This window comes from Dipodomys ordii, unplaced genomic scaffold, assembly GCF_000151885.1.
Source record: "Dipodomys ordii isolate 6190 unplaced genomic scaffold, Dord_2.0 Scaffold113, whole genome shotgun sequence".
In the NCBI taxonomy this organism is placed as follows: Eukaryota; Metazoa; Chordata; class Mammalia; order Rodentia; family Heteromyidae; genus Dipodomys; species Dipodomys ordii.
The window spans coordinates 1,463,336-1,478,802 of record NW_012267329.1 but is presented as its reverse complement, the minus strand read 5'-3'; the positions used below and the strand labels follow the sequence as shown (position 1 = coordinate 1,478,802).

At 39.0% G+C, this 15,467-nt stretch overlaps 1 protein-coding gene across 2 annotated transcripts in view; it reads left to right on the top strand.

Moving 5' to 3' along the window:
- Usp47 (ubiquitin specific peptidase 47) overlaps positions 1-15,467 on the top strand; it is a 96,038-nt gene continuing 80,571 nt past the window's right edge. Inside the window, exon 1 of one of the 2 annotated variants that reach the window (XM_013028775.1) lies at positions 1-213. In XM_013028775.1, the coding sequence (XP_012884229.1) occupies positions 175-213 (39 nt within the window). In that variant the 5' untranslated portion in view covers positions 1-174. The remainder of the gene's footprint in view (positions 214-15,467) is intronic. The other variant, XM_013028774.1, reaches the window with a different exon arrangement.

Genomic DNA, 15,467 nt, shown 5'->3' with positions numbered 1-15,467 from the left:
TCGGTGTCTGCGCGCTGGGGTCTGAGGCCGGAGCTGAGGCCTCCGCGGTTGCCGGAGTGCAGGCGGCTGAGAGAATGAGTGCCGTCGCTATTTTCTCCTGAGAGAAGAGAGCCGTCGCCACCCTCCCCCTCCCCCCTCCCGGCAGGGCGGTGTGGAGCGGCCGGAGTCTGAGCGATGGTGCCCGGCGAGGAGAACCAGCTCGTCCCGAAAGAGGTGAGAGGGCCAGCGGGGGAGGCTAGGCCCGAGGCCTGCATTCGCTCGAGGCAGCGCAGGCCCCGGCGAGCGGCCGACCTCGGGCCCGGGCGGCGGCGGCGGCGGCAGCAGCAGCAGCGGCGGCGGCTGGGGAAGGAGGAGGCGTGGGGCTGGCGGTACGGTGGGCGCGGCGAGCAGTTAAGGGACCGGCTGGATCTGAGGGGGCCGGGGAGCCGAGACCCCCTCACTCGGTGTGCAGGGTGGACGAATAATAAAGGAGCGGACGTGGAGGAGTGTGTGTGTGTGGGGGGGGAAGGCTGGCCTTTGAAGTCCGGATTTAACACGTCGAGCCGGAGGAGATCGTTTCAAAGAAAACATTGGGAACAGCTGCCTATGGGCACGACTTGGTGACGGTGCTGCTTCTGGGTTTGACAGTGGCGGTGTCTGGCGCCCAGGGCTTGTGAAATCTACACCCAAGGCGAGGTCTGTGGGATGCTAGAGTTAACTGTTCGAAGACTTTTTTTTCAACTCCTGTTACTTCGTAGTACTACTGGCCTGCGTACATGGGGCCTACCCTAGATCGTTGGGGGCGGAGGGGGGGGGAGTAAATGGGACTTGCGGGTCAAGTTGGGAGATCGCTGAACATGACCATATGGAGAGCTGAACTGGTTTTTATTTTACTCTTTTTGGTCGTTTGGATTGTGTATGCCGATTTGGGCGACTTCTTAAATTCTTAAAAGCCAGTGACATGAGAAGCCTTGACTCTCTTGGCTTTCTTTTGAAAAAAAAATAGTAGTAGTAGTCGTAGTAGATCAAGGGGTAAAATCCAACACTGGCCTGTGAAATTTCAACGTATTAATAGCATCTCTTTTGCCTTTATAAATATCTCCAACGTGTTCAAACGTATTTTTAACTGATGATCACCAGCCTAATGCTTTGGATTTTTATTTTCTCATATACCTTAAATAGAAGGAAGTGTTAGGTTGAAATTCGCGCTAGGTAGGATCGTGATATTTAGGAGGAATTGTTAGAAATCCTTGATTATTTCGTCTTTAGAAGGAAATGTTAGGTTGAAATTTGGGAGTGATTGTTACAAATCCTTGATTCTTTGGCCTCTTGTAATTTGGAGTAGTTTGTAGCTAGACAAATGTGCCCAAACACAGTGCCAAAGTGATTTTAGTGGAGCAATGTGTGGTACATAAAATTATTTCAACTTTAATCAGGGACAGTGATAGTTGTTTTGTCAGAAGTTTATTTTTAAGGCATTGTTATGTGTCAGTATTTATCAAGCATCACCAACTCCATGCAAAGCATATAAACATTATCAATTAGGACTCTTAACGGTGAGAACTTCCTAAACAAGGAAAAAAGGGGAAAGTAATAATACTTGCTCTAGTCCGGACCTAGATACTTTATATGATATAAATAACTTACTTGAAGGAAGTGAGAGGGGCTAAAAGAAAAAAAGTGTACACATGTATTTCCTTCTGTAGCTTCGTATTGCTTTTTCCCATTCTTAGAAAAATCAAAGCTAATCCTTTCTTAACATTTCAACTCTTAGAATGTGAGAATGTGGAATTACTTCAGTAAGAAAGTTCACAATGTACAACTTTGTAGAAATATGTCAGCTGTCTAAAAACTCATACTGCAGTGCTGCTTTTACTTTGTGGAAGTTTAAAGATTAAATGCCTCTCCTCCTTCTGAGGCTTCAAGCTTACAATAACCCTTCCTTTCTCCCTTCCTCCCTCCTTTTTTCCTTTTTTTTTTTTCTGGATTTTCTATTCCTTGTGTCTTCATTGTTTTTTTTTTTTTTCCTGTTTCCTTTCATGCCTCCTGGAAGCATGCACTGTAGGCCCTCACACCTGAAGACTGCATTGAAGACTGTTGCTGGAGGTCCATATCTTTTTTTGCTAGCTAGCTAGTTTTTTCTTCTTTGATGGGCTTACTCATTTTCTCATCCAAGTAGTTGATTCCACTTCTATATTTGTTTCTGGATTACTAGAAATTGTTTCTGAAGGTTGCCAGTGATCTCTTAAATGACCAAATGCATCGACTTGTTTTTTTTTTCTTTTTTGCTGCTGCTTCTCTTCTTTTTCTGTTGTATGTACGTGAGTGCGTGCGTGTGTCTGTGTGTGTGTGTATGTATTTTTTGTCAGTTGTGGGGCTTGAACTCTGGCCTGGGCACTGTCCCCCAGCTCTTTAGCTCAAGGCTAGTGCTCTACCACTTGAGCCACAGTGCCATTTCTGGTTTTCTGAGTGGTTTATTGGAGATAAGAGTTTCACAGACTTTCCTGCCTGGGCTGGGTTTGAACTGTGATCCTCAGAACTCAGCCTTCTGAGTAGCTAGGATTACAGGCATGAACCATCAGCATTCCGTTGTAATTTTAATTATCACTTTTACTTCCTATTTGTCATTTAAGTACTAGAATCATACTGTACAAAAACTAAGAGAAGAGCATATTGATTGATCATCTAATGTATTAAACACTTCAACTTTTTCAGAGAGAATTAGGGATAGAGAGGACTAAAAGTGACTCACTGAGTATTAAATAATGGGTGCAAGGCAGATCAAGGACTAGAACTCATGTTCTCTGCTGCCATTCCTTGATTACTTTATAGATCTTTCATGTAACTTTAGGACTTTGTAGGAATAGTTTATAACTACATATGTACATGTGTATAAATGTAAATGTAGTGAAGTAAATTAAAAATTTACTATTGTAAAGGTTCATTAATAACCATATTGAATGTGTATTTTTTTCTTTTATTTTTTTGAGGATTTTTGTATGTGGTAACTTTGATTTACCAGATGTAGATCTTGATTGAGTGTTGATTAAAGTTGTTGAGATTGAGTGCATTCAGGGTAATATGGCCTTGGCTTTTCAATTTTTGGAAGAAAAAAAAATCAAAATAGTAATCTGTGACTAAGAAAAATATATGAACTTAAAACTTCATTATGCAGAGAGCCCTTTGAGTATTTTCTGCCAGTTTAAACTGGCAGAGTTGACTAGTTGCTAAAGAGGCTCTATGAAGGATAAATGTGAAACTGTAATTTAGTATTCAAGGCTCAGTACACTTGGTTCTGGCCACAACCTGCCCTTCCTCATCTTATCTCTTTTCTCATGAAACAAGTTTTAATGTAGCCAAACTGGTTTCTCTCTAACTTGATTTTCACTTCTGTTTGTGCTGTCCTCTCTTTGACTTCTCTCTACCTTATTCAAAAGTTTTGTACACATTTTTTCTATAGGGCCCCCATATCTCATTTATTCCAAAAGTCCTCTTCTAGCCATTTTTACTTTTGGCATGACACTGTTTTAGAAGACCTCTTATATTTGAGTGGGATTCATTTGGCAGTTAATCAGTAGTGCTCTCCAATATCTTTTATGGTTTCAAACCATAATCTACATTTTTATATTATTTGTTGTGAATTTCTTAACAGCAGAGATATATTTTGTGTTTCTTCCCTTTTTTTGCCTATTTTTTAATATAGTACAGATCTAGAGCAATGTTCTTCCTGAAGCAAGTATTAATAAATATTCATTGACATGGATATAAAATGGTAAGGGAACTTAGGATTTTACTGAGAATCCTCTGCTTGGAGGTTTTCCATAGCATAACTGGCAAGCTGTTTTCCTACTTTATGACTAATCCTTAATAACCTCCTTTTTTCTTTTTAAGTTGGGGCATTGAGAGAAATCTAGATCTGGGTACTATATTTTGATAGTTGTCTCTAGACAACATAGACATCTTAAAAGTATTTTCCATATTGTAACATTTCTCAATGTTGAAGATGCAGGAGGGTAGCAGGAAAGCTTACTCTTGGTTTTGGAGTCTGAACAGCCTAAATTCCTTAGTTTTCAATCTTTAGATTAGCATCTTTTTTTGGACATAATATAACATTTTTAATATTCCTCATAAATTGTACACAGAAAAGAGCAATTACTGTTTGGTGTGTTCATTGAGAACAACAAAACATTTAGCTTCACTGTTTTACTCTGCCATATGTCCTAAATTATGGCATATTGATAATATTGGCTCTGAGATTACTTGATTTTAATATCATCTGATTTTAATTGTTGCTTAGTTGTCTTATTGTTCTGTTTCCTTGTAAGGATTTGGGACATTAACATTTATTGAATACTCATTGTGCATCTTACTGTATTCTGCCATAGGGGGAAAAGTTAGTATGGGCAAAATGTATTCTTTTGTCTAGTGTCTCATAGCAGAACTAAGGATAACATTATCTATTTATTTATTTATTTTGGTCGTGGGGCTTGAACTCTGGGCCTGGGTGCTGTCCCTCAGCTTTTCAGCTCAAGGCGAGTGTTCTACCACTTGAGCCATAGTGCCACTTCTTGCCTTTTCTATTTATGTTGTGCTGAGGAATAAAACCTAGGGCTTCATGCATGCTAGGCAAACACTCTACCACTGAGCCGTATTCCCAGCCCCAATGTATCTATTTACTAATGCTTTTAGGAGAGTATTTTTACTACCAGGAGTATATGAATGTAAAGAAATAGCAAAGAAGGAAAGAAAAGTAGGCGTGCTGTAAAGCCTGTCTCAATGAGTTTTTCATGTCTTTGTCATACAGACTACATCTTCAGTTTGGGAGTGATTTAAAACATCTACTAGCCAATTATTCTTCATTATTTACTTATATGCCAGAAGATGTTGTATGTGCTTTGTGTGTATTGAGTTGTTTCACTTCACCCTAAATGAGGGGTGGTATTGGAGAGATTCCCCAAACAGCAAACAACTTGTTTTTCACCTTGTCTGATTTATTTTTTATTTTTGTTTTTTTGTGCTGGTCCTGAGGTTTGGGTGTGTCTCTGAGCCTTTTTGCTCAAGGCTAGTGCTCTACCACTTGAGCCACAGCTCTACTCCTGCTTTTTGTTTGTTTGTTTGTTTGTTTTTTTCATGTGTTAATTGGAGATAAGAGTCTCACAGGGGCTGGGAATTGCCTTAGTGGTAGACTGCTTGCCTACCATGCATGAAACCCTGGGTTCAATTCCTTAGTACCACGTAAACAGAAAAAGCCAGAAGTGGCGTTGTAGCTCAAGTGGTAGAGCGCTAGCCTTGAGCAGAGAGAGGCTCAAGGACAGTGCCCAGGCCCCTAGTTCAAGCTCCAGGACTAGCCCCCCCCACCCCCCCAAAAAAGAGTCTCACAGATTCTCCTGCCAGGGCTTACTTCAAAATATCATCCCCAGATCTCAGCCTCTGAATTAGCTAGGATTACAGACATGCACCTCCTTAGAGGCAACTGCATTAAAAAAAATTTTTTTTTATTGTAAAGATGCTGTACAGTGGGGTTACAGTTACATGAGTAAGGCAATGAGTACATTTCTTGTCCAGCATTGTTACCCCTTCTCTTGTTTTCCCGCAACTGCATATTTGGTAGTGTTCCTTGATTTTTTATTTCAGGCCCCAGTTGCACAGAGACCTACTTACCTATCTGCCAAATTCCCTCATTATTGTCATATTGTAAGTTGTTTGGAGAAATCAATATCTCAGAGGTTTTTAAAATCATCCACTGTTTACTATTCACAAGTGATCCTGAGTACTATGATTATTTTCCTCTCCTATGTAAGTTTTCTCTGAGTTTTTTTTTTTTTTAATTTTTGCATCTTGGAGGGCGGGAAGAGGATGGGAAGGGATGAGAAGGGGAAACAAAGTAGGAGGCTACAATGCTTGATAAGAAATGTACTCATTGGGCTGGGAAGGTGGCTCAGTGGTAGAGTGCTTGCCTTGCATGCCTGAGGCCCTGGGTTCGATTCCTCAGCACTACATAAGCAAAAAGAAAAAAGCCAGAAGTGGCTCTGTGGCTCAAGTGGTAGAGCGCTAGCCTTGAGCTGAAGAGCTGAGGGACAGCGCCCAGGCCCAGAGTTCAAGCCCCACGACCGGACCCCCTCCACCCCCCCCAAAAAAAGAAATGTACTCATTATCTTGCCCATGTAATTGTAACCCCTCTGTACAGTATTTTCACAATAAAAAAAAAACAACTTTGGGGGGGGGAGGATTGGGCAAGGGGAAAAATTTGCATCTCTTAGTTTTGTATATAGTATTTGTTAATTTAGCTCAGTGGTTCTCAGCTGTGTGGAAAGCTATAGTCTTGCCCTCCCTCCCCTTCTCCTCCCAGGACTTTTGACAGTAACAGAAGAGAAGAAGGAGGGGAAGGGTATGTGTGTTACTAACACCCAGTGGGTATAAATAAGTTAGATATCTTTTTTGTTGTTGTTTTTTTTGGTCATAGTGCTTGAACTCTGGGCCTGAGAACTGTGTATCAGCTATTCAGCTGGCACTCTACCACTTGAGCCACAGCACCACTTCCAGCTTTTTCTGCTTATGTGGTGCTGAGGAATTGAACCCAGGGCCTCATACATGTAAAGCAAGCACTCTACTACTGAGCCACCTTCCCAGTGGACCAGTTTTTAATAGTTTTTTTCATTAAGGAATACATTTTTTTTTCTTTTAAAGACTGTGCAAATCTGAAAAATCTTGTTTTTCCTCTCTTGTTTTAGAGGTAGTTTGGGCCTGGTAGAGAATTCTCAAAATAATTCTCAAAATAATTTTTTCCCAGGCGTGTGTGTGTGTGTGTGTGTGTGTGTGTGTGTGTGTGTTTGTGTGTGTGTGTGTGTGTGTGTGTAGGAGAGAAAGAGAGAGAAAGAGAGTGTGTCGTGGGTCTTGAACTCTGGGCCTTGGTGCTGTCTTTGCACTCTTCAGCTCAAGGTGAATGCTCTACCTGGGCTGGCTTTGAACTGGGATCCTCAGATCTCAGCATCCTGAATAGCTAGGATTACAGGCATGAACCACTGTTGCCCAGCTGAGGTCTGCTTTTTCTATGTTGTGCTGCATTTAAGGTAGTCGGTTCAGTATGTAATTTTTCTTGTTAACTCTGGAAACTTTTCTTAAATAATTTAAACTTGATATTATATATTACTCTAGTATTTAAGAATGTTCTAAGGAATCTTGCCTCTGTTTTTATTTCCTCCTCTTTTACAAAAAGTAGTCACAACCTTTTTCTATCTTGTGACTTAGTTTTGTAGTTTTTAAACTAGATTACAGAGGAGAAGTTGAATATTTCCAAAATAGTAGAGCACCATGATAGCTCAAGTTCAAAAGAAAAGATTATATTGAAAATAGGTTGAAAAAATACAGCATTAAGTATCTATTTAAGTAGATAAATAATTTTTTTAAGTAAAGTACTATATGATATCTCCTATTAACAAAAATGTATTAGTATTGAGGACATTAGGTAACACTTCTAGATGTCATGATGTGCAAAGGCATATTCTTAGACATGTTCTTTGGCAATGTGAGGTTTGATCTCAGAGCCTTGGTACTTGCTAGTGAAGCATTCTACCACTTGAGCCATGCCTTCTAGCCTGAGACATATTCTTTTTTTATGAAGTTTATTACACAGAATTTTCAAGTATTCTCTAGGTATTTCTGGCTTAAAGTATAATATAGAGACATTCTGTATTGAAAACAATTTTTGGTAAAATTATTGTGATTGACAAATGATCCTTCTCATCAAAATTCCTAAAGAGCATCCTAGTTCCTATTGGTGTAGTGTTAAGAAGCAATGGAAAGTCCTATCCAACCAAAATCTAGCCCTTTTGCTTCCTACACAAAAGCTTTTCTGATTCTTATCTTTCAGCCCAATTGCATTTTCCTAACCCTGAAGTTCCATAGTACTGTATTTTGGCATTTGAAAGGCTCTGCCCCAATATTTACCATTGTTTTAATGCTTTTGTTAACATTAGAAACTCCTTCAAGTCAGGACACCATAACTAGAGAACTTGGATTCAAATACCTGTTAGATAACCTTGGGCAAGATACTTAATCTCCCAGTACCTTAGTTAAATAAAAGTAAACTACCTCATATTTTACTTGTTCAAAGTTGTAGTTCTGACTACAACTTGTCAGCAGTGTATAGTAATGTCCCTGGCACTAATCCTAAGTAAGCTTTAGATCTGATAGGTTCTCTTGCATGGTCATTGAGACCTATTTTTATTGCTTCACTTGAGAGCTGTAGCATATTAAAAATAAGAAATTGCTTATGTTAATGAAGGCCTGAGAATAATTTTTTTTAGTCTATTAAACTTAGCTGTCAAAAATAATTCACTAGATTAAAAAAATGCTTATTTGTAAGGATTCAGTGTAAAATGTTAAAGTAGGATCCATGTTAAGAACAATTTGTTTCTAATCTCTGGACTAGAATCATTTACATGAATAGAAAAGATGGTCCCTTCTCAGTTGACTTATTGATTGTTTTAGATTTGATGATATATAATAACTAGCTGCTAAAAGACCTGCAGTCTGTCAAATAGTAGGGCACTGTGTTTATGTTAAATATATTAGTGGCTTTAGAATCAAGTAAAATAAGAGTTAAGTGACGTGATTAAGAGAAAGGTCTAGAATTCAAATCTTTCTAAATACAGAGAATCTAATACCTTTGGTAAGATGATAGGTTTATCTTTAGAAAAACCATGAACCCTCTATATTAGTCTGCTACTATTACTCTGACCCAAGGTAACTGACATAAACAAAAGGAGGGGAAAGATTTTTAGCTTTTAGATTCTGGTTTAGCTTAGACTCTTGGACATTATTGTTTGGCCCTTTTGCGTTGGGCATGTAGTGAGACAGAGCATTATGATGAAGAGGGTTTGGCACACCCCAAAGCTGCTCACTTGATGGTTGCAGGAAATGAAGGGAGAACAAGGAACCATGGACAAGATAGACCCTTCAAGGGTATACCCCATTTATTCAATTCCTTCAATGAAGCTTTGCCCCAGTTTTCACTACCTTCCAATACCGTTGTTGAGGTCAGAGCTTTCATGTTCCAGTTAACGCTGACCAGTGCTGCATTGGGGATTGACCCTTCCAACACAAAAGCCTCAGGCTAGAAGGCATGGCTCAAGTGATAGAATGCTTCACTAGCAAGTACCAGGCCCTGAGTTTAAACCTCACACTGCCAAAGAACATGTCTAAGAATATGCCTTTGCACATCATGACATCTAGAAGTGTTACCTAATGTCCTCAATACTAATACATTTTTGTTAATAGGAGATATCATATAGTACTTTACTTAAAAAATATATTTATCTACTTAAATATATACTTAATGCTGTAGTTTTTTTATTCTATGTCTAAACTGTTAACAAAATCTCAACTGTAACAAAATTTCCAATAACCAAACCAGTGTAGTTTGATTATAGATATTTTTAAACATTTTTTTGTAAAGATGATGTACAGAGAGGTTACAGTTACATGAGTGAGGCAATGAGTACATTGTCGGTCATTGTTACCTCTTCCCTTCCTTGTTGTTGTCCCACTATCCCTTCCCTCCCTTACCTTCCACATTCCTACCTACCTCACTCCATCCCCCCCCCCCCCCCCTGAAGTTGTAAAGTTCATTTCCAATATACTGTCCTGTGGGTATCCTTGTTGCAGTGGGTCATCCTGTGTCCTTATTTTTGTTATTCCCCTTCCCCTCCTCAGATTAGACATATGTATCTACAAGATGCAGAGTACCAAAATCAAGTACAGTTCTTGTTTCAAATTACGCCTTAAATACACATTAATTTATAGTGCACATTTCCATAATTTCTGAGATAATAGTTACCAAGAACCAGAATTCAAAGATGAGGGACAGCAGTCTAGCCTAATAGAAGAGACAGACATGTGATAAGACAAATATATTGTATGGAAATAGAATGGAGCCATTGATGAGGGAACAGCTTTATTGAGGGGAATTTGAGAATGTAACATTGAAACTAGACCACAAAGGATAATATGACTTGTATATAAGAGCTTTTAAGGCATAGCAATTTAATTATGTAAGTTTGTAATGCATTTTAGGAAGTTACAAAAAAAAGTTGTATAAGTGCCTGGAGTATAATTAGTGTAGGTGCATAATTCTGACAAGTTGTGTATAAAAAATCCAGAAGCTTTTTATATGCTTAGAGTTTAGATTTTTATTGTGGAGACATTAGGGAACAAGAACAAGTTTTGGAATTTTTCTCCAGAAAAAGTTAACCACTTTTTGTATATATATATATATTTTTTTTTCTGGCCAGTTTTGGGGTTTGAATTCAGGGCTTGGATACTCTCCCTGAGCTTCTTTTGCTCAAGGCTAGCACTCTACCACTTGAGCCACAGCTCTGGCCTTTTCTGGCCTTTTCTGTTTATGTGATACTGAGGAATTGAACCCAGGGCTTCATTCATGCTAGGCAAGCACTCTACCACTAAGCCATATTCCCAGCTCTCGTATAATTTTAATAAAGTTTAATTACTGAATTTGTTTACAGAAATATTTTCTTACATGTTTACATACAAATGAAAACAAATGGCATAGAACACTTGCTAATATTACTTTCTTTCACCTTCTACCCCGCCCCCCCCCACACCTGGTCAGTCATGGGACCTGAACTCTGGGCCTGTGCATTGTCCTTCAGCTCTTCCACTCATAGCTAGTGCTCTACCACTTGAGCCACAGCACCACTTCTGGCTTTTTCTGCTTATGTGGTACTGAGGAGGAAGCAAACCCAGAGCTTCATGCATGCAAGGCAAGCACTCTACCACTGAGCTACCTTGCCAGCCCCCTTTCTTTCACCTTTTAAGAAATTTGGAGTAATATAGATATTTTTTTAAGAATGAAATGTTTCTGCCAGGCACTAGTGGCTCACATCTGTAATCCTAACTAGTTAGAAGTCTGTGTCAGGATTTTGGTTCAGTGCAAACCTGGGCAGAAAAATTAGATCTTTTCTCACCTGATAGCTGAGCATCATGGCACACACTCTTATCATTCTACATGGGAAGCTGAGATCAGGTTTATGGTTCCAGGACAGCCCAGTTAGAAAACTGCAAGACTTCCATCTCATTGAAAGAAGCTAGATGTGATAGCACTTTTCTGCCATGCCAGCTACTACAGGAAGCCTAGGCAGATCTCAGTCCAGGCATGCACCCATGCAGGAATTAAGACCCTATCTCAAAAATTACACTTCAGAAGAAGGGCTGGAGGCATGACTTACTGATAGAGTGCCTGCATAGCAGGTGAGAGACCTTGAATTCAAAACCCAGTACCACTAAAATAGTTTCTCATCATAGTACATATTAGCACATTTTCTGCATGCTAGTTGTCTTGACAGGTTGTCCTTTGGCATTATTGCCACTTGTTTAATATGGATAACACACAGTTGGTGACTTCAAGTAGGCTAACCAAATAAGAATAGTGCTAGTAGCTGCTCTGTGGGAGTATAGATTTGTTTTGAAGACCCAAACGGTTTCTCACACCTGTTCCTGGAAAGGGAGTTTGCAGGTGAGCTGTTCACTGTACTTAGAATAACTTCCAGTTTTTACTGAGAACTGTGGCAAAAGGCTTATAATGATGTGGTTTCTTAACCTTCGAGTATAGAACATATTCTTTGAGTGTTTTTTTTTATAGCTTTTGCTTTCTTTTAAGGGCTTTAAGTTGGTCTGTTTATGAGCATTTGGCTTGATAGGAGCCCTCAGAGAACTTCATGCTTTTCCTTCTTCCTGGACTAGAGTGATCTGGTGTGGCAGTAGCAGCACAGTGGCAGTGATCAAAAAAATAAAAGGGAATGATTTCAGTGAGGGAATTAATGAAATATTCCTAAGGATATCACTGATGCTCTAAGTTAAATTGAGACTTTAATATTTATGAAGAGTCTTGATTAAAACCTCAGTCAAGGTTGCATTAAATGTGGGATTTGCAGCCTAGTGCTGGTGGCTCACAAATGTAATCCTAGCTACTCAGGAGGCTGAGATCTGAGGAACAGAAGGCAGCTCAGGCAGGAAAGTCCATCAAAAAGCTGGAAATGGAGCTGGGGCTCAAATAGTCAAGGACTATCCAGGAGCAAAAAAAGCACAGGGACAGTGCCCAGACCCTGAGTTCACGCCCCTGATGGAAACATTTCAGGATTGTATAGAACAAGGTCTGATGGAAAGGAAAGGTGGCTTGAGAATAAGAAAAATCAGTGTTTTTACCTTGGCTTGGTGTTCTTTTTTTTTTTTTTTTTTATCTTTACCTTAGTGTTCTATCCCTTTTTGGCTCCCTGCCTGTCTCCTTCCCTCCTTGTGAAACAGGTGTATGACTACTTAAGTTAAAAGGTTATATATCTACACAAGCTTTGTTTGCAATGTTAGCTTTTAAACTTTGTGAAAAGGTTATACAATCAGAAAACAAAAGTTCTTTGTAGATTTTAGTCATTTGATTAAATTTTTCTTGCCCCCAACAATAATCTTTAAAAATTTTAAATATTGTAAATTGTAACAAACTTTATTATGTTCAAGATTTATTGTTTAAATAGGTCTCATGGTTTCCCTTATTTGCAATATCTAGTATATGTATGAGTCAAGCGGAAAAGGTCAGATAATGTGATGTCAGGAAAATGAACCCTTAGATATGTATTTTAATGTTTTTTTCTTTCATGCACGTGTTTCGAACGCATTTATAAGATTATCTCTTTGTTGCTTTGTATGTCCCTCCCCCAGAGTATAACCCCTGCTTTCACTATATTTGATGTCAGTATAACTTGTGGAGGAGATGGGGAAAAACCAGTTGTTTAAGGATACAGGTGGACCTGTAGAAGTACAAGTTGTCATGTCCAAAACGAGCTTTACAACGTCGGTGGGGGGGGGCGGGGGGGGAGGAGAAGGATTGGGATTGGGGGGGAGGGGGGAGGCTGGGAAGGGATGTGAAGGGTAAACCAAAGGAGGAGGCTGCAATGCTTGGTAAGAAATGTACGCATTATCCTGCCCATGTAATTGTAACCCCTCTGTACAGTATGTTCACAAATAAAATTAAATTAAAAAAAGATTTATTGTTTAAGAATTTAAGGTTATTAAATATTAATTAAATTTAAGGATATTGATATTCTCTATTAAAACATAACGTAATATATTTTTAAAACATGTTCAAGGAGATTTTTTTGTTTTGTAATCAGAAAACAGTGTGAAAGATATACTCACTTTGAGTACTTGGAATCAGAGATAAGTGATTTCCATAGGAAATTATATCAGATCAGATCTGATGATTCCAGCAGACCCCCACCCCCTTCCACTTTCCTTGAGACAAGGTTTTGGTATAGCCTAAGCTGGCCAGAAACTCACTATCTAGTCTAATTGACCTCATCATCAGCTTTCCATAGTGCCAGGTTTATAGATATGCACCACTATGCCCAGCTTAGTCTAGATCTCATAACTTTTTAGTTAATGTTTTTGTCCCATAGGCCATTTCCATAGGAAACAAAGTCTTTAAGTAGCTTTAAACTACCTTAGCATTTTTGAAATAGTATAGTTTCATGATCAGAGTATTTTAAGAACAATATTCTTTGTCCTGTTTTTAAATAAAATGTATAGTAACAAAATAAACTTTGAGTAATAGTAAAGAACATTCAAAACCTGTAAACAAATCAGTTGTATCATAAGCTGATTCATTTCTTTTTGTGTGTGTGTGTTAGTCGTGGGGCTTGAACTCTGGGCTTGGGCGCTGTCCCTGCACTCTTCAGCTCAAGGCGAGCACTCTACTGTTTGAGCCACAGCGCCACTTCCAGCTGATTCATTTCTTGTCAACAGCAGACTACTTACAGTAGAAATTTTAGCTGTAAAGAAAATATGGATATCAGGAGTTGTAAAGGATCTATTATATGGCCACTTGAGTATAGTTCTAGTTTCCAAATTTAGATTCCTGCAGTATATTTTTAGTAGGTTACCCATGACCAGTACTAGAACACTTTTTGAGAGAAGTAAATCAGAAGTGGTGAGAGTAGTTGTAAAGAAGTAAAAGTAATGCCATTAGAATTGTGATACCACAAATATGTCAACATTATACAGTCATCTAAAGACCTGTGGTACTTGACTGATACACAAGTGTCCTTGGGAAAGTCACTTCAGGTTTCTGAATTTCCTTTTCATTTATAAAATAAGAAACCTGAGCTAATATCCAGCTTTAAAAAATTGTTATTATAAAAGTGATGTACGGAGGGATTACAATCATCTAAGTTAGGTAATGAGTACATTTCCTTTGTATAGTGTCATCCCTTCCCTTACTTGATAAGTTCCTCCCAGTTCCCTTCCTCCTGTCTCCACTCACAAGTTGTGTATAGTTTACTTTCAACAGTATTCATTGAGCACTACTACTGCACTTGTTCTGCCTTTTTCCCTCTAGTTCTGAGCAACCCCCACCCTCCCAAAGACAGAAAAATAAATGAACCAAAACAAGAAACCCTTTTGTTTCCATTTCTTGGAGTTTGCTTTCAGATAAAAATATATATTTATATAGGATATGTAATATATATTATATATGATTTTATATGATTAGAGGCATATAGGCATTATGCCTTTGTGTTTCTCCTAAGAGTAGCCTCTTTTTTTTTTTTAAATGTTAATTGTGGGGCTTGAACTCTGGGCCTGGGTGCTCTCCATCAGCTCTTCAGCTCAAAGCAAGTGCTCTACCTCTTGAGTCACTGCGCTGCTTCCAGTTTTCTGATGATTAATTGGAGATAAGAGTCTCATGGACTTTCCTGCCTAGGGTGGGTTTGAACCGTGATCCTCAGATCTCAGTCTTCTGAGAAGCTAGGATTACAGGTGTAAGCCACCAGTGCTGGGCTTAAGAGTATCCTCTTTTGGTCTCACTGTGTGTAAATGTATCATTTCCCAAAGTATTTTAGATCTAACTTCTACATGGGAGAGCTTGGCTTACCTCACTTAACATAACTTGTTCTAGGGCCATCCATTTTCCTGAAAATGACATAGTATTCTTTCTAATGGCTGTGTAAAATTTCATTGTGTGTAGGTACCATATTTTTTGGATCCACTCACCTATTGTAGGGCATCTGGACTGTTTACATCCTGGCTGTTGTGAATAGTGTAGCTCTGAACATGGATGTGCAAGTGTCTTTTCAGTATCCTAACTTGTGGTAGTCTGGATAGATGCTTAGGACTGATATGGCTGGGTTGTAGGGAAGATCTATGTTTAGTTTTTTGAGGAACCTCTAGACTGTTATCCAAAGTGGTTGTACTAGTTTATAATTCCATCAACAGTGCAATAGGGTTCCTTTTCCCCACATCCCTATGACCAAGTTGACCTTCTAACTGTGGTGAGATGGTATCTCAAAGTCATTTTGATTTTCATTTCTTATGTCCAGGGATGATGAGCATTTCCTTATGTGTTGCTTACCTCTTTTGAGAAGTCTCTTAGTTCGTGTGTGTGTGTGTGTGTGTGTGTGTGTGTGTGTGTGTGTGTGTGTGTG